General features: G+C 39.4%; 1 protein-coding gene across 1 annotated transcript in view; it reads right to left on the bottom strand.

Annotated features, from left to right (window-relative positions):
• Window positions 1-26,747, bottom strand: part of nbas (NBAS subunit of NRZ tethering complex) — a 248,075-nt gene extending 221,328 nt beyond the window's left edge. Inside the window, exons 1-9 of the mRNA XM_063001902.1 lie at window positions 26,655-26,747; window positions 26,211-26,262; window positions 25,261-25,297; window positions 23,047-23,124; window positions 20,784-20,831; window positions 17,856-17,899; window positions 8,911-9,044; window positions 4,244-4,377; window positions 2,994-3,092 (exon numbers count right to left, since the gene is read on the bottom strand). Of these exons, the coding sequence (XP_062857972.1) occupies window positions 2,994-3,092; window positions 4,244-4,377; window positions 8,911-9,044; window positions 17,856-17,899; window positions 20,784-20,831; window positions 23,047-23,124; window positions 25,261-25,297; window positions 26,211-26,262; window positions 26,655-26,747 (719 nt within the window). The remainder of the gene's footprint in view (window positions 1-2,993; window positions 3,093-4,243; window positions 4,378-8,910; window positions 9,045-17,855; window positions 17,900-20,783; window positions 20,832-23,046; window positions 23,125-25,260; window positions 25,298-26,210; window positions 26,263-26,654) is intronic.
• Between the last annotated feature and the right edge of the window lie 273 nt (window positions 26,748-27,020).

The raw sequence follows: 27,020 nt of genomic DNA, 5'->3' as shown, positions 1-27,020 counted from the left end.
TATAAATATGAAATTAGAGAGGTGTAAATGTAAAAGTGAGTAAGAGAAAGATATAAATATGAAATTAGAGAGGTGTAAATGTAAAAGTGAGTGAGTGAGTAAGAGAAAGATATAAATATGAAATTAGAGAGGTGTAAATGTAAAAGTGAGTAAGAGAAAGATATAAATATGAAATTAGAGAGGTGTAAATGTAAAAGTGAGTGAGTAAGAGAAAGATATAAATATGAAATTAGAGAGGTGTAAATGTAAAAGTGAGTGAGTGAGTAAGAGAAAGATATAAATATGAAATTAGAGAGGTGTAAATGTAAAAGTGAGTGAGTGAGTAAGAGAAAGATATAAATATGAAATTAGAGAGGTGTAAATGTAAAAGTGAGTGAGTGAGTAAGAGAAAGATATAAATATGAAATTAGAGAGGTGTAAATGTAAAAGTGAGTAAGAGAAAGATATAAATATGAAATTAGAGAGGTGTAAATGTAAAAGTGAGTAAGAGAAAGATATAAATATGAAATTAGAGAGGTGTAAATGTAAAAGTGAGTAAGAGAAAGATATAAATATGAAATTAGAGAGGTGTAAATGTAAAAGTGAGTAAGAGAAAGATATAAATATGAAATTAGAGAGGTGTAAATGTAAAAGTGAGTGAGTGAGTAAGAGAAAGATATAAATATGAAATTAGAGAGGTGTAAATGTAAAAGTGAGTAAGAGAAAGATATAAATATGAAATTAGAGAGGTGTAAATGTAAAAGTGAGTGAGTAAGTGAGTGAGTGAAAGGTGTAAATGTGATATGAGAGAGATAAATGTGAAATAAGAGAGATGGGTAAATGTGAAATGAGAGAAAGATGTAAATGTGAAATGAGAGAATGTGTGAGAGAGATGGGTAAATGTGAAATGAGAGAAAGATGTAAATGTGAAATGAAAATGTGTGAGTGAGTAAGAGAGAAAGATGTAAATATGAACTGAGTGAGAAAAATGTAAATGTGAAATGAGAGTGAGCGAGTGATAATAAGGTGTATAAAATTAGAGAGAGAGGTGTAATGAGAGTGAGTGAGTGAGTGAGTGAGAGAATGATGTAAATATGAGATGAGAGAGATGTAAATGTGAAATGAGAGAGAGGTGTAAATGTGACAAGAGAGAGGTGTAAATGTGACATGAGAGTGAGTGAGATGTAAATATGAGATAAGAAAGATGTAAATATGAGATGAGAAAGATTTAAATGTGAAATGAGAATGTGTAAGTGAGAGAAAGATGTAAATATGAGATGTGAGAGAGGTGTAAAAGTGAGGGAGTGAGTGAGTGAGTAAGATTTAAATATAAAATAAGAGAGTTGTAAATGTGAACTGAGAGTGAGAGAAATGTAAATGTGAAATGAGAGAGGTGAAAATGTAAAAAGAGAGAATGTGTGAGGGAGAGTTGTAAATGTGAAATGAGAGTGAGCAAGTGATAGAAAGGTGTATAATATTAGAGAGAGGTGTAAATGTGAAATGAGAGCGAGTAAGTGAGAGAGAGAATTATGTAAATATGAGATGAGCAAGGTGTACATGTGAAATGAGAGAGAGGTGTACATGTGAAATGAGAGAGAGGTGTACATGTGACATGAGAGGTGTAAATGTGACATGAGAGAGAGGTGTAAATGTGACATGAGAGTGAGTGAGATGTAAATATGAGATGAGAAAGAGGTGAAAATGTAAAGAGAGAGAATGTGTGAGGGAGGGAAAGATGTAAATATGGGATATGAGAGGAAGAGAATAAGAGATCATCCCTTATGGTCTTTTTTTTAAATTCTGTGTATATGTAAGAACATGTTGTTTTTATTGCAATCATGGCAATATAGCTACTTTGACTCTTGAATCTTGACACAGTGTGTGTGAGTGTGTGTGAGAGAGAGAGAGAGAGAGAGAGAGAGAGCTCTTCAAACAAACTTAACCCAACTACCTGTGAGAGTAGATGATAAGACCAGCCACAGTTCCCTCAGGCGCACTCACTAACTCAATCTGGATTAACACTGCCCCCTAGTGACAGACTACAATATGCTAAATGTGTCGATGCTGTCCCTTGCTTTAAAAACATCACTAAAATATGAAGCAACCCATTCCACACCTATGGACATCAATAAGGAGTTGCCTCCACCCCCTACCTTTATAACTGCACCAGCCCTAACTCTCGGGGAGGGCTTTTTGAGTATGCCTGCAGAAATTTGGACCATTTAGTCAAAGGAGGCATTTGTGAGGTCAAGAGCACCTCACACTGGATGAGAGGACCTGGCTCACAAACCGTGCCTTACCGGACCTTGCTTTATGCATGTCATTCTGAAACAGGAGCATTCCTCAAACTGTTGCTACATATAGGTGGTGACTTCTCTGTGCCCATATAAATAGGGATAGTTGACTGCACCCATTCGACTAAGCCACAAGGATTAATATTGTGAAGATCTCAAAAAGCAAATGTCTGTAGGTAGAGAGTACATGGAACAGTGGTCACTTTGCCAAGGTCAGGGAAAAACCAAGCTCTTCGGTGCTCGTGTCGAGCCAGACCTTGTGTTTAGGTCGCAGCGCTGGCTGGCTCACGGAATACCCAGCAGACAGCACTGGGATTAAAAAGTCCAAGAAAGAAATGGCAAAATGAGAAACTACTTCCTTGCTGTAGCAACAGTGACTCCTAGTGTCTGGTCGAGGCACTGACCCGAACAGCAGAAGAACACAGAGAGAGTAGTGTGGTCCTCCGTACATCCTGAGGCTCTCTTAAAGTATCCTACACTGACCGGTGTAAAAAATGTAGCATGTGCTAGTCTGCAGCCCATCTCACCACAGGAGGATGTTGTGAACCCAGCAAGGTGGCACATAGCTCATAGCACAGAGGATTTAGATATAGCCAATTTGGGATAAAGTAACATTTTAGTACTTCGATATTTCTAATTCTGATCGTGCAAGCGTGAAATTGTGCATCTTTATGCTGGACCATTTATGTCACTCATGCAGACGCCTGGTCTTGTACTCACCTGTGGACTGGATGATAGACGGCTGCCGTGACCCCGCTGCAACAATGGGAGGAGAAGCTGAAGCTGTGGCTTTCCTGGAAGCCCTGATTGGTTCCCATGCTGAAACGTAACAAAAAGTATAAAAGTGCATCGGCTGAAATATCCACCAAATATCAGCAATATCCACCTGTACATTTATTTTGTGAATCAACTGCTGTTAGCACAACCCTCGGATCACCACACACATCCTCCGATTCATGTCCAACCTGCAAGTGTTGGGTTCCCACACAGAGCCTGAAGAGGAAGTCCCGGAGTTCGCAATTCAATTACGGCTTTCAATTACGTCTGTTAAGTGCCCAGCCAGGCTGGTAGCACATCTGAGACTTATCCCCACAACAGCTGGTGGTAGACAAAAACATGTTCCTAAAGCCAAATTTTGACCCTTTTATGTGCAAATTAATGCACAAATCAAGGTTTATCAAACCAGGATTTGTTTTTTCCAATTATAGGCGTCCGGTTTCAGGGAGCCTGTGCCCACTGTAGTCTTTTTCTGGTCACACTGGTTGGAAAAACAAAGATAAAACCATTCTGACCTCCAATTGCATCATGCTTCCTCTCCACCGATGCCGATCCCCGCTCTGATTGAGGAGAACGAAGCTAATATGCCGTATGCATCTTATCACCTACACTTTGACGAGTGCAGTGCAGCTCAGCGCTGTGTACGGAGAGACACACCCTGAGAGCGCTCTTTTCCCGTCTCTGTGCAGGCGCCATCAATCAGCCAGCAGAGGTCGTAATTGCACCATTCATGAGAGAGAGACCCCATCCGGCTTAGACCCGCCCATATCTGAACGACAGGCCAATCGTTGTTCATGTGGCCGTTCAGCCTTAGCCGGCAGGCAGGGCTGAGATTCGATACGACGTATTCGAGATCCCAGCTCTGGTTCCAGCGTGTGTTTTTACCGCCGCGCCACCTGAGCGGCCTCATTCTGACCATTCTTTACTGAACTCTCTCATTAACAAGCCATTTCAGTCCATAGAACTGACGCTCACTGGATGTTTTTTGCACCACTGTGTGTGTGGGGGGAAAATAGCCATAAGATCAGATCACATTTTATGATCTGATGCTTGCTGCGAGTATTAAATGAAGCTTGTGACCCATATCAGTATGATTGTATGCAGCGCTTTGCTGTCACATGACTGCCCAGTAAATGTATGTGATTTGGGCCTTAACCCCAAAACACCATAACATTATTATTATCCACTCTTACCTGACCAGGTAGCTCTTGAGCTGGCCGCTGTAGGTGATAACGAGCAGCTCTGATGACCACTGGGCGCTTGCTTTGTACTCCAGGAAGATCAAGCCAGCAGCAGCATAGCTGAAATCACCAGGGAAGCTCACAGCCTGCAGAAAGAAAGGCATGTAGTGAGATATGATCATCAAGCTGGAGGTGATACCAGCGGCAAAACAGATGTTCCACCAGCTGAGCAGAAATAAGTGGTTACTACAGGAGTGCCACACAACACACGTCACAATTCACTGTAATCATGGTCAGCAACCAATAACAGAAACAAGGGTGTGAAGAAGTAATTGCCCCCTTCTACATTTATAGTTTTGGAAGATCACATGGGTCAATTTCAGAGCACCAAACAAATGACGATGTGACATAAAGGAAATGAGTCAAATCCCAACATATTTATTCAATCATTTATTTTCTTATCCGCTTATCCAATTAGGGTCGCGAGGGTGTGTGTGTGTGTGTGTGCTGGAGCCTGTCCCAGCTTTTCAATGGGCGCAAGGCACACAGTAACAGCCAGGACGGGACGCCAGTCCATCGCAGGGCAGACACACACACACACATACACACACCCATTCACTTATAGGGCAATTCAGTATCTCCAATTAACCTGGCTGCATGTTTTTGGACTGCCGAAGGAAGCCCACGCAGACACGGGGAGAACATGCAAACTCCACACAGAAAGGACTCGGACCGCCCCGCCCCTTGCTGTGAGGCGACAGTGCTACCCACTGAGCCACCGTGTCTCCCGGCAACATATTTAGAAGAATATAATTCCATTTACTTAGAAAACCTAGTGAGCTGCCTTGCTGCCCTACTGCCTCCCTAGGTAGCTGCCTGACTAGAGAAGATTCTAATAAGACATCAAATTCATAAGCCAGATTATTTAGACGCACTACTTAGACAGCAATTACGTCACCGTAGTTTTCGCTTACCAAGCTAACACAGTTAGCCTCAGGCCATTCAAGCCAACGCCAGCAAGCATGCCAGCTGTCATCTCCCTTCATGTACCGAAAACAATCAAACTGTCATTTACATCTGTGGCATTTAGCCTGAAAATAAATATGACTGAATACATTTTGAGCAATTGAGTGTTAAGGGCCCTGTTAAGGGCCCAGAAAAGTTGCACGGCACTGAATGCTGGGATTGCCTTTATCGCTAAGGAAGCATCGGATGCTCCCTCAATATTCAGTCAGATTATCACTTCGAAATAAGGCACCTCAGTAGGCAGCATTTTAGGGAATCTAAGAATTTAGACATGCTTCTTTTCGGGAGTGTGTGTAGGATGACGTAAAATGCATCTATGTAGAGAGCTCACTAGGTAAGACTGGGCTGCATATTGGCCCAAATCACTGGATCGGATATCGGAAGGAAAAAAACGTATGGAGGGAGGGACGGACGGACGGACAGACAGATAGATACTTTATTGATCCCGAAGGAAATTAAAGTCCCAGTAGCATTATACATCAAATACACACTATAAAAATTCTACAATATAAATTCGAAAAAAACAGCACAAACATAACCAAGACTGAAGGTAACCTGAGTTTTACATATATTGAATAACTACAGAGCCGTTATTAATAATGAGGATGGATTGAGTGTAAAATAAACAAATGGAATTAAAAGTGCAGGAAGGTGCAGTTCAAAGTTTATAGTATATGGTACAGATTAAATATACTGTAGATTAAATATTAAATAGTAAAGTGATAAGTGACGAGTATTGCACATTGAATTGGGCTAATATAGCCATATCTATACAGTATATACAGTACATCAACATATATATGCATGTGTATGAATATACTTAAGTACACATATATACACATACATACATGGCTACATGTAGGGCCCTCAGTCCAGTGTAATCCGATCCGATTGCTTAATGTAAATAACACCTAATGTAAATAAGGCCAATCAGAAATTAAAACACACTGATCTATTTAAACTTTTAGCATTTAAAAAAAATCATCTACTACCGCCACATCTAAAAACACTGTTTTACGGCGTGTCGCCAAAGTGTCTACTAGTGGAAGATGTAGATGTCAATCAAACGCGATGGACCAATTACAACTGACACAGTGTTTGGATGAGATTTTCTGTTAAAGTTCTTTCACGTTTTTAGATCATTAAAAACCAAAGAGGACGTCTGTGGCTAAACGAGAAACTGTGTAGTTTGTTTTATTTCATAACACTAATGGATTAAATTTCGTTGAGGATGTGAGAGATCTGCAAGCCGGGACAAGATAGATACATCTGTTTATTTTTTTATTTATTTAATTGTTTTATTTTTAATGTTTATAAATAATATTAGTTATCTTTTTTTTTCGCTGCCTCTTCAAGATGTAGACTTGAGAGTTGACAGATCTAGAATTTTATATTGAAATTATAATTTATTTGTTAAATACAGATAAAGTTGCACTTTAAATTTTATTTTAAATGTTTGTACGGTGCTGTTAAACAAGACAAAATGCTGCTAAATGTTCTGTGTGTAAAAGTTTTAGTATTTAGATAGCTAGCATAACCATGGTGCATTGAGACATGTATTATTACTGCTTAGTTGTTTGAGAGGAGAAATGACGGTATCGGATTGGTATCGGTATCGCCAGACACTCAATTTGCAGTATCGGTATCTGTATCACACATAAATAAGTGGTATCGAGCCAGCCCTATATAAGACCACTGTCATTCTGAAGGACCATAAAACTCAATGAGAAAACTGATACAGTATCTACAAGACTTGGTAATACTGCTTTTTTTTCCAAAGACTTAGCACAGATGCCTTCTGACAGGAAAGGACAGAATGCTGCAGAGCTATACAGAGGAACTGACAGTGATGGGGACAAGTCAGAAAGAAAAACAGCGATGAAAGATTAACGGTTACTTTAACCTGGCAGGTACTGAATGAGCGAGGGCTGAGAGAAGCTGAAAGAACCCCTAAAAGACAAGCCGTTCCCTCTGGACCTGATATGGCACCCTAATTACTATTCTATCCTACTACTCTGTTAGGCAAGAGTCCAAGTCGCCAGCCTAACCTCGCTCAATCTCAAGAATTTCAGAGATGACACCAGTCTGGCTGGCGAGGTTACTATACATGATTGGTCGTTACGGGAGAAATGTGTAGAGATGTATTTATGAGGGATCTTTAAAAAGTTTCCACACTTTTATATTTTGGTTGGATACGGTGAGGGTGGAAGAGTAGTAATTGGTCATGTCTGAGAGACTGAGAGAGCTTAAAGCAGCTGTGCATAAGTGGCTGTTATTTGGTTTAAAAAGTGCAGAAACTTTTTGAAGGACCCTTGTATTTATTTATTTATTTATTTAGATGTATTACACCATTCCTCTCTAATGATGTTGACCTCCACTCTGACTGAGGAGAGCCTTTACTAACACAAGCCCCCTCCGACACGTGTGCAGTACAGACCGCATCTTTTCACCTGCACGAGGCGAGTTCATATGCGAATCAGCTTTGTGTACGGAGAGCCGCACCCTGATCATCACTTATGAGGAATCCCTTCCGCCCACATGTATGAACAACAAGCCAATCGTTGTTCATGTAGGCGCCCAGCCTGCCGGGAAGTTCGAGATATCAGCTCTGGTGTGCTAGTGTGTTTTATCGCTGCGCAACCTGAGCACCTTGATAAAAGACTTTACTCATAGGGTGTGTTCGAAAACATAGGGAGCTGCCTTGCTGTCTTACTGTCTACATAGGCAGCTGCCTCAGTAGAGAGGATTCTAATAAGTCAATGACTTATAAGGCAGGTTATTCGAATGCACTACTTAGACAGCGATTCCATCGGGTTTTGCATTTCGCGTTTAGCATCTTGCCATTAAAACCAATGGATGAGGTAGCACAGCACGCTAACGTCAATATAACATCTTCCTTCATGTACCGATAACGGTTAAATTTCTTGACAAGCCCGAACTTGCAAATAAAAACACTCGGTACAAGTTTATACAAGTTAAAAATCAGTAATATTTTATTTACGTTTGAAAATAACTCCATTCATTTCTCCGCCCCGTCAGAGAGAAGAGCACCCGACCCGCAATGAATTCTGGGATTGCCTTGATCACTAAGGCAGCGTCGGATGCTCACTCGTTCTTGAGCCAAAATAACATTGAAATATGAAGATACCTCAGTAGTGAGGATTTTAAGGCATCTAGGATTTCGAACAGCCTCCTTCTCGGGAGTGCGCACAGGATGACGTAAAATGCTGCCTATGTAGACAGCACACTAGCTTTTCGAACACACCCATAGTCTCAGGATTTGCTGTTGATCGTCATTGCTGCAAGTATTTAGAACATTCAGTTAGTACGTGTTTGATTGAAACGGGTATACGGCGAGTACTGTAGGGGTGTAACCTCCTTGCCTCTATAAAAGTGACTCCTACTGTCTGGTCAAGGCTTTGATACTAGCAGTGGAAGAATACATAGAGAGAAGTGTGGTCCTCTGCATGTGCTAAGACTCTTTAAGAGTCTGTCGCTGGCTACGTATAGGGATATAGAGGAGGTGAGTGTTGTGCGACTGGCAGAGGTCCAAGATTGAAGGACAGATGTGATTTTTTGTATATTACTTGAAGCAGCTCGAAACATTTATTATATCAAAAGGGTTGAAGATAATTCAGTTTAAAAAAGCTTACAGGAGGGATAACAAAGAGTTCGCTGCCCATCAGGTCGAAGACACGGACGGTGCCAGTGCTGTCAGAATATGCAAGCAGGGCACAGTCATGGCTCCATGCCACCTTCCTCCACTGGGGAGACGGGTCCTTGGGAACTGCAAGACAAAAACACAACACATTATAGCATTTGTACTCTATTTTTCTCTTTAGAACTCTTGACCTCCACCCACATTGTTCAAGAAGGGCTGAAGGGCCAGTGATAGCTCAGTGGTTAAGGTACTGGACTAGTAAACAGAAGGTTGCTGGTTCAAGCCCCGCCACCACCAAGTTGCCACTGTTGGGTCCCTGAGCAAGGCCCTTAACCCTCAATTGCTCATTGTGTAAGTCGCTTTGGATAAAAGCGTCTGCTAAATGCTGAAAATGTAAATGTAAATGTAAGGGCAGCACTTCTGAGACAAGCGTCTTGTAAACAAACAGTGATACGTTTTTAAAGAAAGCAAGGAAAAACGCTATACTTGTTGTATTTCTCTGAAAGTAAGAGACGCTCTAGCAGCGGATTTAGGAGACCTTTCCTCCGGCCCTTAGTTCCTCAGACGTGGCCTACAGGAGGGACCCATTAAGTCACCACCCAACAAGCCACCGCTGAGACTCAGACTTGACTCACACATAGGCAAGTAACCAATGGCATGATTTTTGGAGCAGCGCTTTTCATCCTTGTGCCTTCTCTCTGTTCTGTTTTGCTTCTACAGCGATACATCTGAGGTAAATGTGCTGCCTGATCCTCTACCAGGCTTGTCATTTAGCTAATTCCCATTTTCCTGCATTTCCGCCATAATGTCAGAGGCAGAAAATCTAATCTTGAGATTTTCAACCCCACATTTATAAAAGGAACAAGAAAGAAAAGGAAAGAAAAGAACAAAAGAAATTAAACAGTCCAATTTTTTTCTGCCAGTAAACTGAAATTTGGGGAATTTATGGAAAATGATGGAGGTCGTTTCCCTGGTTGGGTATTTTAGTCTATTATTATCTATTTCTAACCAGTGTGTAAAATTAGTTATATCAAATAAACGGTTTGGGAAAGACCCTTTCAAAAGCTCTGTAATGACACAGTTCAAAGAGTTGGGTGTTCTTTTATTTAGAACACTTAAAACTAGGGATGCATCAATACTATTTTTTCCCAACCGAGTACGAGTACATGTACAAGTACATGTATTTTTGTACTTGCCGATACCAATACCTATTTAGAATACCGTTTTTTTTTTTAAACAAAAACACACGTGAGAAGTGACGAGAAGTTTAATGATACCACGTCCAAAAATGCACGTCAACTAGTAGCGAGTGATCAAAGTGTTTGTGCGCTGATGTGATGAAATCAAGGAGAAAAAATAAATGAATCTGAGTGGATTTGGCAACTGTAGTGAGTTGGAGGTTAATAAATATTTTTGCAATGTTGGTGTTCTGTTGTTATGTTTTGTAGAGAACGATCAGGTCAGAAATACTGTAAAATGTGTGTGTGCTGGTGTATTCTGATATAAACTATATTATCCCGATAATGTCTCCACTGTGAACTAAGCATAACGCAGCAATGTGCACTAGGCACACGGTATCGGATGTTTAGTATCGGAGCCTCGTTTGCGAGTACGAGTACGAGTTAATGAGCGCGGTATCGGGCAAATACCCGATACCAGTATCGGTACTCATGCATCTCTACTTAAAACTGTCTACTAACTGTCCACCAATGAAGAAAATCAGGTATTGTTGCACTAGTGTCAACAGTCAATGCTAAAATAAATATATAGCGTCTAGCAAAAAAGCTGCTTGATGCTATATGTAAAGGAAACAACTTACTGCAAGTCTTACAGGGTGTACAAACTCCACAAAGAAAGGATCTGGAACGCCCCACCTGGGGATCAAACCCAGGACCTTCTTGCTGTGAGGCGACAGTGCTACCCACTGAGCCCCTGTGCCACCCAGTCTAATTAAAACTTAAGAAAAGCTGCATCAGTCAGTGTCTCTTAAGCTTTAGAACAAGGTTTTGTCAAACCCTGGGTCACGTCCCATGAGTAGGGATGTAACGATACACTCTACCCACGATGTGATGCAATTCACGGTACGATTTTTTCCCGATTTTTTAAACTGAATTTAAAGACAAATTATGACCAAGTTTCCTTTTATTATTTCTCTTAAAAATAAAATACTGTATTTGTGATAACCTTTTATTTATCTAAAACCCCGCATCTGGCAACCAGGCGAGGTGTATAGCGCCAGTGTCCTCTGCTGTTTAAAGTGAATATCGATTTATTAAATAAAATACTGTATTTGTGATTATCTTTTATTTATCCACATAATGAATACTTTTTTATTTCTGAGGTAGGTACAAACTATGCAAAACAATTTTGAATTAAGCTCAATTTGGCTGAAAAACCCCGAATCTGGCAACCAGGCGTATAGCGCCAGTGACGTCAACCAGTTTAGAGTGTTTAAAGTGAATATCAATTCATTTTACATGTCAAATCAATTTAAATCGTGGAATTTTTTAATCGGTTATTAACTGATTCAAAGGGCAGTGATAGCTCAGTGGTTAAGGTACTGGACTAGTAATCAAAAGGTTGCCGGTTCAAACCCCACCACCACCAAGTTGCCACTGTTGGGCCCCTGAGCAAGGCCCTTAACCCTCAATTGCTCAAAATTGTGTTCAGTCATACCTGTAAGTCGCTTGTAATGTAAATGTAAATGTAACTGTCTTGTGGTGCATCATTACATCCCTACCCATGAGCTAAAAAAATGGGTCAAAGACAAAAATAATAATAATCAAATAAACGAATTTAACAGGCACATAAAAAATGAACTTGTACAAAACGAAAAGCTGTGGCTGCGATATTTTTTTTCTTTCTTAATGAATCGTTCTAATGATTAAGGTGTAGACTATGCATTTATACACTATATTGCCAAAAGTATTCGCTCGTCTGCCTTCACACGCATATGAAATTCAGTGACATCCCATTCTTAATCCATAGGGTTTAATATGATGTCGGCCCACCCTTTGCAGCTATAACAGCTTCAACTCTTCTGGGAAGGCTTTCCATAAGGTTTAGGAGTGTGTTTAGGGGAATTTTTGACCGTTCTTCCAGAATGCATTTGTGATGTCACAAAGTCGTCCATCGGATGGCCAGACGGAGAAGCGTGATTCGTCACTCCAGAGAACACGTCTCCACTGCTCTACAGTCCAGTGGCGGCGTGCTTCACACCACTGCTCTGTCATTTTACGTGGCTAGCACTTCGTGGCTGAGTTGCTGTCGTTCCCAATCGCTTCCACTTTGTTATAATACCACTGACAGTCGACTGTGGAATATTTAGTAGCGAGGAAATTTCATGACTGGACTTGTTGCATCCTATCACGGTACCATGCTGGAATTCACTGAGCTCCTGAGAGCGACCCATTCTTTCACAAATGTTTGTAGAAGCAGTCTGCATGCCTAAGTGCTTGGTTTTGTACACCTGTGGCCATGGAAGTGATTGGAACACCTGAATTCAATGATTTGGATGGGTGAGTGAATACTTTTGGCAATATAGTGTATCTCTGTCATTAATCTACTGGTCTTGCAAATATCAGATTTTTAAAACTTTAGGACTGAGGAACTAGAAGCATGTACCATTAGAACTTTTAAAACAAAGGTATTGCTGCTTTTATAAAGTTTATAAGTTCTGAGTCACCCAGGCTTACACAGTGTGTTCAAATATTGTTGATTTACAGAGTTATCAGCAGTGTGGAGGCTGCATTGTACTTCAAATTGTGACAAAACCCCCTCTGATTAAATCCTGCTGGCTTTACTCTTAAGTCAGGTTGGCGTTTTTATTGCAGGTGCTCTGAAGTGCTAACTCTGCACATCTTCCTCCGTAAAAAAACACTCTCTTATTTATTTATTTATTTTTCCAAGTCCATACAGAGATTTATGATAAGCACATATGCCCGGATACGATGCGAGCACTCATCACGTGTACTTAGGTGTATTAGTTCCAGCGAGCGGACCAGATTAATTAGCCTTTAGTGAAAGAGGGTTGATTTATGGTCCATGCTGAGCCCTTCCTTTGCCAGGTATTTATCTTCCTAAAGCGTCATCGCTCATCCAGACTTATCGGATCTTCTTTTTTTTCCCAGCATGTTCTGCTAGTTTTTGTCCTGGCTGGAAATAGCAAGCTTGCCTTTTCTAACCTCTACACTGCAGTGGCAATAAGAATGGAGTTTGTGGTAGCTTTGATTGAAATTCCCATAATTCATGGCTTTACGTAATAGATACATTGTCACAGTTTGCCTTCACAGACCTTAGATATCTTGATTCCTAGTGTCCTTGTCAACGTTTTACAGTTGTTTGAACAAGCAGTTTAATCGAACCCTTGGACGCCTGTGTGAAGTCAAAAGATGCTTTTTTTTTTACCTCAGCTCACTAACCGCTATGGTCAGGGGTTCAAATCTCAGTGGTGCTATCAGCCGGTTGGGTGCCTGCATGGACACGATTGGCACTTGTCAATACTCTCTCAAGAAGGACATAAAACCAGTGCCAAGTTTGGTATGCAGACCAGAGCCGCTGTAGTGACCCCATACATACAGGAGCAGCTGAAAAATATAATTTGCCTCACATTGTAGAATAAAATAGTTATTATATTGAGCTATAAATAATTGTTCCTGGAGCTCAATGCAATTGGTTCTTGTTTAATTGTGTAGCAGAAATATGCAGTAATACTTTCTAGTTTTACAGTTATTATTATGCAATATTATTACTGCATTACAAATACTGTATATAAACAGTGTGAGCTATTAATGTGTTTATGGGCTCAGTGGAACAGAGACCTCTGAAATATTTGGCCATTTTTTTTAATGCCACACGTAACTTCTGATCATCCTTATTATCACAAAACATAATAATTTATTTACATTTTCAGCATTTAGCAGATGCTTTTATCCAAAGCGACTTACACAATGAGCAATTGAGGGTTAAGGGCCTTGCTTAGGGACCCAACAGTGGCAACTTGGTGGTGGCGGGACTTGAACCGGCAACCTTCTGCTTACTAGTCCAGTACCTTAACCACTGAGCTATCACTGGCTCATAATATCACTGGCTCATAATAATAATTACAGTTATATTTATTATAGTAGTAACAATAACAACAATAATAATTACAACTAGATTAATAATAATAAAAATAATACTTAGGTTATTAATAGTTACAGCTAGATTAATTATTATAGTAACAATAATAACAATATAATCATTATTATTATTATTATTATTAATAATAATAATAATAATTACAGCTATAATAAAAATAATATTAATAATAATAATAATTGCAACTGTATTAATAATAATAACAAAGCAATAATAATAATAACAACAAAACAACAATAATAATAATTACAGTTATATTATTAATAATATTTATATTATTGCCATTGCCATTATTATTATTATTATTATTATTATTACTATTATTATTATTATGTTTAATAATAGTAGTAATAATAATAATTACAGCTATATTCTTCTTCTTATTATTATTATTATTACTGTTATTATTTGTTTCATAATAGTAGTAATAATAATAATTACAGCTATATTCTTCTTCTTACTATTACTATTATTATTTGTTTAATAATTATAATTACAGCTATATTATTAATAATATTTATATTATCGCCATTGTAATTATTATTATTTGTTTAATAATAACAGTAATAATAATAATTACAGCTATATTCTTCTTCTTACTATTATTATTATTATTTGTTTAATAATTATAATTACAGCTATATTATTAATAATATTTATATTATTGCCATTGTTATTATTATTATTTGTTTAATAACAGTAATAATAATAATTACAGCTATATTATATTATTATTATTACTGTTAATATTATTATTTGTTTAATAATAACAGTAATAATATTTATAATTACAGCTATATTATTATTATTATTACTGTTTTTATTATTATTTGTTTAATAATAACGGTAATAATAATTATAATTACAGCTATATTATTATTATTATTATTATTACTGTTTTCATTATTATTATTTTAATAATAATAATAAATATAATAATAACAGCTATTTTAAACCCTATCAAAGATTAGCTTAATTTTGAAGTAAATAAATCAGTGACAAAAACTGCTGTACTGGTACATTTTAAGCATTCACTTGTTAACATCTTATGGCTGAAGCACGCCAGCAAAATTACAGCAGACCCCTCTCATCCTGGACATACCCTTTTTCAAACACTTCCGTCTGGCAGTCAAAACGAACACAAACAGACACGCGAACAGCTTTTCCCCCAAGAGCTGTAACACTTCTTAACCACACTTGTTCCTTTGGTTAAATACTTGTTAACAGTCTGTGTGCTGTCTGGTCTGTTAAATATGTTACATGTCATTCATGTGTATTGTGTGTTCTATTATGTGTAACATACCTGGCGAAATAAAGTGATTCTGATTCTGATTCTAAATAGTGTTGAGCGTTTTTTTTTTAAATTATTTTGGTGAGTAAAAAAAACTGTACTAATTATGTCCAATGTATCAAATCACTTCTGCTTTTACTTCATGTGAGTACTGTTTTAGGTTTTATGTGTTCATTGGTAGTTTTTATTTTTTTTTTTTCAAATTTGGGAAAATTCAAATTCTTTAACATGAATTAATTTTGAATTAATAATAATTGCTTTATCGCTTCACGCCATTTCGAATTACAAAGGTTTTATAAGAGCGCTCTACATTCAGATACGAGGGGAAGCCTGTAATAACATAAGTTACAGCAGATAAAAGCTTCATTAGATGTTAGCTTGTGTTAATTATGGGAGGTGGAACAGAGACACATACATGAATTAAACAGTTAATTAAATTCTTGTCTCTATTGCTGCAGCTGTTCTTTAATGAGGAGTCAACAAAGCAAGAAGAAAGAAAAATCACTCTTTTTCTGTCAGCACAAAAGAAATTCTTCAACCTATTTTAATCTCATCCTGCTTAATGCTAATTGTTAATAAAACTTAAAGCTGCAGTATTAGTATTGTTGAGTAAACACAGGAATACATACACTGATCAGCCATAACATTAAAACCACCTCCTTGTTTCTACACTTACTGTCCATTTGATCAGCTCCACTTACCATATAGAAGCACTTTGTAGTTCTACAATTACTGACTGTAGTCCATCTGTTTCTCTGCATGCTTTGTTAGCCCCCTTTCATGCTGTTCTTCAATGGTCAGGACTCTACCAGGACCACCACAGAGCAGGTATTATTTAGGTAGTGGATCATTCTCAACACTGCAGTGACACTGACATTGTGGTGGTGTGTTAGTGTGTGTGGATAGGACACAGCAATGCTGATGGAGTTTTAAACACCTCACTGTCACTGCTGGACTGAGAATAGTCCACCAACCAAAAAAATATCCAGCCAACAGGGCCCCGTGGGCAGCGTCCTGTGACCACTGATGAAGGTCTTGAAGATGACCAACTCAAACAGCAGCAATAGATGAGCGATCGTCTCTGACTTTACATCTACAAGGTGGACCAACTAGGTAGGAATTTCTAATAGAGTGGACAGTGAGTGGACACAATATTTAAAAACTCCAGCAGCGCTGCTGTGTCTGATACAGTCATACCAGCACAATACACACTAACACACCACCACCATGTCAGTGTCACTGCAGTGCTGAGAATGATCCACCACCTAAATAATACCTGCTCTGTGGGGGTCCTGGTAGAGTCCTGACCATTAAAGAACAGCATGAAAGGGGGCTAACAAAGCATGCAGAGAAACAGATGGACTACAGTCAGTAATTGTAGAACTACAAAGTGCTCCTATATGGTAAGTGTAGAAACAAGAAGGTGGTTTTAATGTTATGGTTGGTCGGTGTAAGTCTCACTTTATGCCCAGCGGAGAGTCATGCTAGAACATGACTGGAAAGGACCTTCCCTAAGCTGTTGTCACAAGGTTAAAAGCACATCGGAGGTGGCCACATACACTGAGCCATGCAATGTACCTCTGAGCTTAGTTTAGCTGATCATGAATAAACAGAGTGAAATGTGAAATTACAGACATACTGACTAGGTCAGGCTGCATAGTGAAACTTGTTGAGGTGACTAACTATTGTAAAAAGTGATCTATTGGATTATTGATGAAGTTGCAAAGATCAGTAAGTGCAAGAGGAGATATTCATGGATTAACCATATACAATGTTGTAAAGTCCAGCTGTAAAGTATGGTGGTGGGAGCATTATGTTATTTTAGCAGCAGGGAGCAGCAGTCTAGTGAAAAAATGAGCCTATTTTAAATAGCTTAATTAAATGGCCTTTATTCAAGCTTGGGACTGAGCGGCACGGTGGCTAAGTGGGTAGCACTGTCGCCTCACAGCAAGAAGGTCCTGGGTTTGATCCCCAGGTGGGGCGGTCCGGGTCCTTTCTGTGTGGAGTTTGCAAGTTCTCCCCGTGTCTGTGTGGGTTTCCTCCGGGTGCTCCGGTTTCCTCCCACAGTCCAAAAGGCTAACTGGAGACACTGAACTGTCCTATAGGTACCTAGCCGCTAGGATGCATAAACCTGTGCATTGAAGTGACGGTCCCAAGCCCAGACAAATAGGGAGGGTTGTGTCAGGAAGGGCATCCGGTGTAAAAACTGTGCCAAATCAATAAAGCAGATCACGATCTGCCGGCGACCCCTGACGGGAGCAGCCGAGGAGATAGAGATAGATAGATTCAAGCTCGGGACTGGCACTAAGGGTGCGATGATGAGTCCCTCTCAATGGCTATGTTCACGTAACGTCATGCACCTTCTGTATTGTCTGTTGCCTGCAATGACATATTTCAACCAGCAGGGTCTCCAAAGTCAAAGGTCTCTCAAAGTTACATACTGCAGCTAGAAAAGTAATGAGCAAAAATGACAAATGAGAAGGACAACAGGCATTGTGGGAGTTTACCTTGACATTTCCCGATGACTGATCCAAAGTCGTCTCGAGCTGACCTGAGTAAGACAAGAATTATAAAAATTATGTATTACTGTTTCATTTTAGTCATTTCCAATTCCATATTAAATCCTCTGGCATTTCTACTACTTCCATGTAGGTTATTCGGAGAGACACACTATGCCCTATGTGGTGTTACCAAGTCACCTCACCTGCATGTATTTGGACTGTGGCGGCGTGGTGGCTAAGTGGGTAGCACTGGGTTCGATCCCCAGGTTGGGCGGTCCGGGTTTTTTCTGTGTGGAGCAGTGTTAATTTCGTTGATGAATGATTTTCGTCATAGTTTTCGTCAACGAACCTTTTTTTCATGACAAAAACGAGACGATAACTGAATAAAAACTACATAAAAGGATAAAAACTATGACGAAATGAATTGACACTTTCGTCAACGAATAAAAACGAGACGAAAATGTTTGGCAGGGACGACATCCAATCAGAACTGATTTCGTTTTGTGGAAGGTAGGGACAAGTTAGAAAGAGATCCAATCATAACTCGACAATGTCAACAGGGAGAAAGAGGAGAGTCGATATATGGACATATTTCTCATTTGACGTGAAATGAGAAACAAGACGATGTGTAAACCATTTGGGGCAACGATCTCAGGTAAAAACACAACAAATCTGAAACATCTGGCACTGCTGGCAGTGTAATGGCAACATAATGGCACTGCTGCTTTTATGGTACCCAGTTTTATAAAGAATGTAATATGCAATTTGTTATAAACAATGCATATATTTTCAGGCAGAGCAGGCCTACTGGTCATTAATATTTTGTTATTGTTATGCTCAATAAGCAAGGTCATGTAAATAAAGATGTTGTTTGAAATAAGTTAAATCTGTTTTTGTGTGTATTGCACATTCAAACATTAATAATATTTCATAACTGATTAGAAATGTTTTATTTTGTGTAAGTGTATATAATGACTTAAATAATTCAAGGGAACTGATGACACAGCATTAACATTTTACACCCTCTATATTTTAGTCGACTGAATTGACTAGATTTAGTCGACTATATTCTTATAATAATTAGTCGACTAAAACTAGACTAAAACTAAAACAATTAAGATGACTAAATTATGACTAAAACTAAATGACATTTTAGTCAAAAGACTATGACTAAAACTAAATCAAAATTTGCTGTCAAAATTAACACTGGTGTGGAGTTTGCATGTCCTCCCCGTGTCCGCGTGGGTTTCCTCTGGGGGCCCCGGTTTCCTCCCACAGTCCAAAGACATGCAAGTGAGGTGAATTGGAGACACTAAATTGTCCAAGACTGTGTTCGATATAACCTCGATGAATCATGTGTAATGAGTAACTACCGTTCCTGTCACCAAAGTGTAAAACATGACGTTAAAATCCTAATAAACAAACAAACAAACATTTGGACTGTGGGAGGAAACCGGTCCTCCCAAAGGAAACCCACAGACACGGGGAGAACATGCAAACTCCACACAGAAAGAACCCGGTCCGCTTTCTTGCTGTAAGGCTGTTCTAGTATGGGGAATGGGCATCTGTGGACAAAGCCCCGACCTCAGCCCCTTTAAACACCTTTGGGATGACCTGGAACGCAGACGAACAGCCAGTCTTCTCATTCAACATGGACACCTGAGCCCATTAGGTACTGCAGGGACACTAGTGGAGAAATCGAGTCCGAATTTGAAGTAAGTTATAAAGTTTTGCTTTTCATTTGGAGATTTTGAGGAACAGTTTGGATTTGTGGCTGATTCCAGTGGTCCTTTACCACCGTGAGCACGGACCGGTCATTTATTACCAGGCCACACAGAAAGAATAAATAATTAAGCAATTTGCAAACACTGCTTCCATTTCCAATGTTTTATCTTTGTGAAGCATGATTTTCTGCAGCGATGGCAACCAAAACAAAGTTCTGGATTAGACTGGACATAAGGAACACACTTCGAGTGATATTGTCTCCTGTCACCCCTAGGTGGGAGCAAAAAAATTCCTACTGATTTCCCATCATTGGTGAAGTGTTGTTATGCACTTTGTGTTTTTTATTATGCTCGTTGTATAGTTCTGTTTTAAATCCTCCCGCCCTCGTCGGTCCGTGAAATTATATCTTATATAAAAACAATTCATATGCTCCGAGGCTATGGAACCTCCTAATATTCGACAAGCACCTTCGGCCGCTGTTTTTAAATCACTCCTGAAAACATACCTTTAGAAGCTGGCATTTGAACAGTGAGGAGCCGTGGTAATTTTAATTGTCTAGTCTATTTTTATCTGTTTTATTTTCTCTCTTACTCTCTATTTTTATTTGGTTTTTACTTTTTTAACTTAATGTTGTCTTATGTATGCTTGTTCGATGTACAGCACTTTGGTCAACCTAAGTTGTTTTCAGAGTGCTTTATAAATAAAATTTACTTACTTACTTCTTACCAAATCCTCCAGACTTAATTCCATTCAGATAAAACCTCTGATCCTGTGAGACTACGTGTTCCCAAAATGACAATCGCAAGCAAACAAGTACCACGGCGTGCACTGTATAACAAGCACTCAGGTTTTCCAAATCGTGTAGACTCCATTAACCATCCAAAAGACAATTTCAGGCTTTTAAGCAATTTGAACTGGCACAGAGGCGATGTGTTTCCAATCCTTTTAGCTGCATGGGATAAAGATAAATCCCATCACTTCAAACTGCTGCGTCGTGCAAAATCGCAGCGAGTCCATTCCCTTTTATAGTGCCGCTTTTTACACGCCACGATGCACCAACAGAATAAATACAGCCAGAACTCTGTAACTAAACAGCCATTTAGAGCCATGGATGTGATCGGCCCAAAATCTCTGACAGGAGGAAGGTGAGAAACGGACCAATTACGGTTAGAGGGTAAAATGCTGTGTGTGATCGATGCGTAGAATTACCTAATTTCCACACACTGGTCCAGCACCACGGCCAACAGCTTTCCATTACTGCGGAGAAAAACACAGAAGTGGAGAAAAAGAGGAGTAAGAAAACACACCTGAAGGATTAGACGGCCAGAAACAAACACTTCAACAAGTATAATGGTGTCTTCCGTCTACAAATCGATAGCTAATTAAGGAATGCGGTCACTCTTCCTCCCTTGGACTAGTGACAAAGAGAGAGCAAGAGAGAGAAAAAGAGAGAGAGTCTGGCTGGAATGCTTTGTGTTCACTAAGCAAATTGAAATGTAGCGGAGTTCAGATTAACCTCTTAGACCCTGTTCACATTAGCTTTTTCTCTGCATTTTGGCCTTTCATCCTCATATAAAATGGTATTTTCTGATTCAAGTCACACACATTTAACAGTGGTTTCCAGATTTGTCCTACACACACTGTGATTTCTCCAGATTCCTTGAATCTTTCCACAATATTGTGAACAGTAGATGGTAAAAGATGGTAAATTATTTACAATCTTCCATTGAGAAATTTTTTTTTTTTTTCAAACTGATTGGCAATTCTCTACTTGACCCATCACTGCTTGTAAGAACTGATCCTTTGGTGGATCCTACATTTATACCCAATCATGAAACCCTCACCTGTTACTAATTCACCTGCTCATTATGAAATGCTGTAACTTAAAACTTCTATAAACAATTTACTCTTATTTTGCCTCAACTTTGGAGTGCGTTGCGGGCATCAAGCTCTAAATGTGTTTATATTTACAAATTACAATAAAGTTAAGCAGTAAAACATTGGAAATCTTTTCTTTCTACTTTTGTCAGCTTAATAACGATTAAAGAGAATTAACAGATCACAGATTCTTTGTTTTATGGAGGGATTTTTTTTGGGGTGGGGGGGGTGGGGGGGGAATGGGGTTTGCACAAGAGCTCTTCAAAAGTTTCCGCAATTTTATATTTTGGTTGGAAACGGTGAGGGCGGGAGGAGTAGTAATTGGTCGTGTCTGAGAGACTGAGAGGGAGCTCATAGTCCAGATTTAGAGCCATCTGATTTCCACCTTTTTGGACGCTCAAAGAGGCTTTAAGGGAAAGAAAATTTTCATGTGATGATGATGTGAAAGCAGCGGTGCATCAGTGGCTACGCGCTCAACCAAAAACATTTTTGCTGATGGCATTAAAAAGTTGGTACGACGCTGGGAAAAATGCATCAAAAGGTGAGTATGTGGAGTGTGGAAACTTTCTAAAGAACCCTCGTACATTAGCTTTGTCTTATATTAAATCTAGTTTGAAGTTCTTAAACCATTTAGTACAGAGGTGAGATACAGCCCTGCGCTCAACTATATAGAACAGAAAACCTTTATTTGTCATATATACATATACACATGTACAGCACAACAGTTTTTGCATATCCCAGCTTGTTTGGAAGCTGGGGTCAGAGCGCAGGGTCAGCCACTGTACGGCGCCACCTAAAACTATAGGGTTATGGGCCTTGCTCAAGGGACCAACAGTGGCTACATGGCAGAGCTGGCATTCGGACTCTCAACCTTTCAATTAATAGCCCAAAGCTCTACCCACTAGGCTACCACTGTCCTTTTTTATGGCTTGCCATAGAATGCTGACCTCTACTCCTGACTAAGGAGATCCGTGACTAACACACGCCCCCTCCGACACGCGTGCAGTAACCGACTGCATCTTTTCACCTGCACAAGGCGAGTTCTAATGCGGATCAGATTTACGTATGGAGGTCATAACTGCATTAGTTGTGAGAAATTCCCTCCTACGCCCTCACTACGAACAAGACAATGATTGTTTATGTAGGCGCCCAGCTTGCCAGTAGCGGAGCTGAGATTCGAACTCGTCCATGTACTTATTATGCCCATATAAATTGGAATGTTATTTGTTACATCATGGTAAACTGTGACCAGATATACGTATAAATAATAATCTGGCCCCCGGTGGGGAAAAGGCTGCCCACCCCTAGTTTAGAGTCAATACATATACAAATAAAAGAAACATCAAAAGAGGCAAATACTTTTTCATTTCACTGTAACTATAAATGGTCTAAACAAACAACTGTTAGCATGTTACACCATGACATCACAGAGCGTGCTGTTATTGTAAAATCCTAAACCCTGTGTGGTTATGCTGCATTGCACCAGCAGTTTTTCATTGTTTTGCTAGAACAGCGTGGTCCAAAGTGCCTGAAGGTGTGTACTTTGTGTTTGTCATCTGAAAGAGCAGTGACAACTGAAAACCGTAAGCATCACCTCGCTAACACCAATTGCCAGTTGATTTGCTTCGCTGCCAGGCGCACCAGCCCAGGAGGGAGGGATGAACTTGACGGGCTGGAAGACAAACAATAATATCGATCAACTCAAAGCTAATTGGGCAGCAGGGTTCAAATTAGAACCTCATCAAAGGTTTAAAGGCTGTTTAGCTCCCTTTCATGCTCAAGTTCCTGGCTAAATCGTTTTGCTTGTTATTTCTATGGTATGAGCCTGGAAGGATATGATTTTCTTAAATGCAAAACTACAAAATATCAAATTAAATAGTCTGACCTATATAGAGAGTGAATACATAGATCACATGATAGAAATCAAGAAATAATATAAATAGGGTGATATAAAAATGAGTTTAATTGTATAAAATTATAACAAGTCTTAAAAGGTTTGGTATTGTTTGTCATACTTGAAATGCTAACACACAAATGAGCCAAAACATTAGAACCACCTGCCTAATATAAAACATCATAAGAAGCTCTGTGGTATCTAGTACCAGGACTTTACCAGCAGGTCATTCAACGTATGTATGTTCTAAATCAAATCGTTCTACAGTGCATCCATGTACCATCTCTTCTGTGGGTAAATAAATGCACACGTGCCCGGCCGTCCATACCATTTTTGGAGAAAACAAGTTCTGTTGCCTGCGTGCACATTGATGGTGCTTGGATGGTGGACAGGAGTTAGCATGAAAGGCACTTTGACTGGCCTGTGACTACGCAGCCCCATACACAGAAGGCTTTGATGCACTGTGTGTTGGGACACATTCACCTTAATACCAGTATTTATGTATCTGCAATTTGATGCACAGTAGCTCCTCTGTTGGGCCGTACCAGACACAGACATCCCAAGTTGCAAAAACTCATTTCAGGGAGGTCCCCCCGGGCCCCGGACCTCGACCTGGGAGCTGCTAACTAAGCTACTAAGCTAACTGTTCGTGTCACAAACACATTAATGTGTACTACATAGTGCACTAGATAGTGTTAAAGATAATAGATTTATGTTCCCTACATAGTGCACTAGATTGCATATTAGAAAATAATTTATGTTCCTTACTTAGTGCACTAGATAGTGTACTAGATAATAGACTTATGTTTCTTACATAATGCTTTAAGTAGCGTATTAGTTAACGAATTTAGGTTCCCTACATAGTGCACTAGATAGTATTTTAGATATGAATTCATGTTCCCTACATAGTGCACTAGATAGTGAATTAGACAATTAGTTTATGTTCCCTACACAGTGAACTAGATTGTATATCAGATCACAGATTTATGTTCCCTACACAGTGCACTAGATTGTATATCAGATCACAGATTTATGTTCCCTACATAGTGCACTAGATAGTGTATTAGATAATGCATTCATGTTCACTATATAGTGCACTAGAAAGTATAACTAGATGATAATTTGTGTTCCTTACATAGTGCACTAGACAGTGTATTACATAATTAATTATGTTCCCTATATAGTGAACTAAATTGTAAATCAGATAACGGATTTATGTTCCCTACATAGTGCATTAGATTGTATATCAGATAACGGATTTAATACGCGATCTGGGAAAAAAGTCTGTGTCGCCTGCGTGCGTGCGTGTGTGTGTGCGTTCTTGGCCGCTCGTTCTAGATTCCGGGAGATTTTATCTGACTTGCGGGCATCAGGGAGCCGCTATGTATATACGGGAGACTCCCGGAACTTCCAGGAGACTTGGGATGTCTGCAGACACCATAACCTTCATGAGTCTTTCAGTAGTCTGTGGTTTGTCGGTGGGTACTCACCATGGTTGCCTGTGAGTGCTACTTGCTGTTTTCGGGGATACCTCAACCCTATGGTATCTTATAGCAAAAACTATTTAGCCCTTATTACAGACACTCAGGTCTTAACGCCTGATCAGATATGGTGCATTCAACATGTAAACAATGGGTAAACAAATAGACATTTCCATGCATGTTTTAGGGGGTGGTCATAATGTTTTAGAACATCAAATGCATTTTTAATATATTATTTACACATCAGTCCAAAAAAATTATAAATTAGCATTTGATTTACTTGCAAAATAACTAGAAAACATAAAATAAAGGCTATTTAACAAACAATGGAAACAAATCACATTCTATTTGACAAAGAGCTTGGCAACTTATAGATTTTCTTGAAAGGACTCATGTGATCAATCGTCTCTAACAATGTACAAAAAGAACCTACCTGTACCAAAGGTAGTGCAGAATGAAGCGGAACGGTCCTGCAAAACAAGCTTTTATTAGTGGTACACTAAAAATATTATGATGATGCTACCACGATATGGTCAAACATGTGGACACCCTAATAAATGAGTTCAAGAGTTTCAGTAGCACCCATTGCTAACTGGTGTATAAAGAAACAATTATATTAAATGCATTCTATGCTCCCAACTTCGAAGCAACACTTTGGTGAAGGACCTTTCCCCTTTTTCTGTCCATATAGACGTGCTTTGAAGAGTTTAGTGTAGGGAACTCCAGTGGCCTAAACAGAGCCATCTTTCAGATCAGACAGGCTTCCCTGTACAACATCAGTGCCTGAGCTCACAAACCTTATGGCTCATTTATAGGAAACCTTTCCAGAAATCTGAGAAGGCTGATTTTAACATTGACAATGTATGAACATTCCCCCATGGGGGGAAGTTTGTGGAGGACCCTACAAAGCTGCTACCAGGATTCAGCACCCTTACAAGAAGACAATCATCATGGCATGGGAGAACAGCAGTAAACCTTCAGCGTTGGGACTATAGGGATTCCCCCTTGTGCCCGGCCTGCCTGGGAGGCTCCACAGGATACTGACCACCTGGTCCTGCTCTGTCCAGTGACCAGGCTTAAAGGATGGTACCATCAGTACGGCCAGGGAAAACTTCAAGAGCTGGCTCTCAGCTGTTCAAATGTAGATGTAGCACCATACGAAACTACTACCTCTTAAAGTGTTTCATTTTGACTGTAACTACATGGTTATAACAACAGAGCGACTATATAGTTGCGTTTTCTGTGTAGTATATTGTCAAAAGTGTATTTTAACATAAATAAATAGAGATATTTGTAGGTAGGGAAGGTAATGAACAAGCCACATATTGGAATCAATACCAAGCAGCATTAAACCTGCCAACCTCTGGCACTGATGTGTCATACCTGTAACAGCTTTGGCAATTAGAGAAGAACTTTGTTCTTTAGCTCCTCTGGCCTGCAAATAAAACATATAAATTACACATAAATAATAGCAATAGTATTAGTTACAGTACTATATGAGCCATAATAACAATTCCATGATTTTTAGTTATTAAATGTCATTAACGCCAATGACAGAAAGGTCTATACGTAAAAGTCGGGCTGCGTTCTAAATGGCTCCACTCTTTCCCTCATAGTGCACTATGTTAAACGGTACAGCCGTTTATTCACACCCTAAGTAGTGGGCATGTATAATATTTATTAGGGGATTTGGAATTCAGCCTACATACGTTTATAGAGTTGAACTACGTGGCTCTAGTGGTTTGACAGCCACAAAGAGAGAGTTTAAAGCGATTAAACAACAACTGCATAATCGGCCTCGAAGCGTTAACACGAGGCCGTACTGACCTGCGTGTCTGTTTCAGGCGGCCATTCTGCGTTAATAAGCAAATCATATAAAATATTCTCCTCTCCATCTTCCAGAACACTATCCGCTGCCATATTTCCAATACACGCTCGGGCGCCTGCGTAAACTCAGCTACGGTGGCGGAGGAGGTTCAATCCAATGACTTAGCGTTCAGTGTGGACTCTTTTAAAACTTTTTTTCTGCTGGAATATCTGTAGTAATGTGCCAGTTGTGATACAAAATGTATCTTATTTTCCTTAGCACATTATTAATTAATTTAAAAAATGAGAGTTTTTAATCAAATAAAATTTTCAATAACGTGGCCGAACCAAACGAGCTCTTTAGCGAATTGAGCGAATTCAATGAAC

Source organism: Trichomycterus rosablanca, chromosome 9, assembly GCF_030014385.1.
Source record: "Trichomycterus rosablanca isolate fTriRos1 chromosome 9, fTriRos1.hap1, whole genome shotgun sequence".
In the NCBI taxonomy this organism is placed as follows: domain Eukaryota; kingdom Metazoa; phylum Chordata; class Actinopteri; order Siluriformes; family Trichomycteridae; genus Trichomycterus; species Trichomycterus rosablanca.
This window is presented reverse-complemented; position numbering and strand designations above follow the sequence as displayed.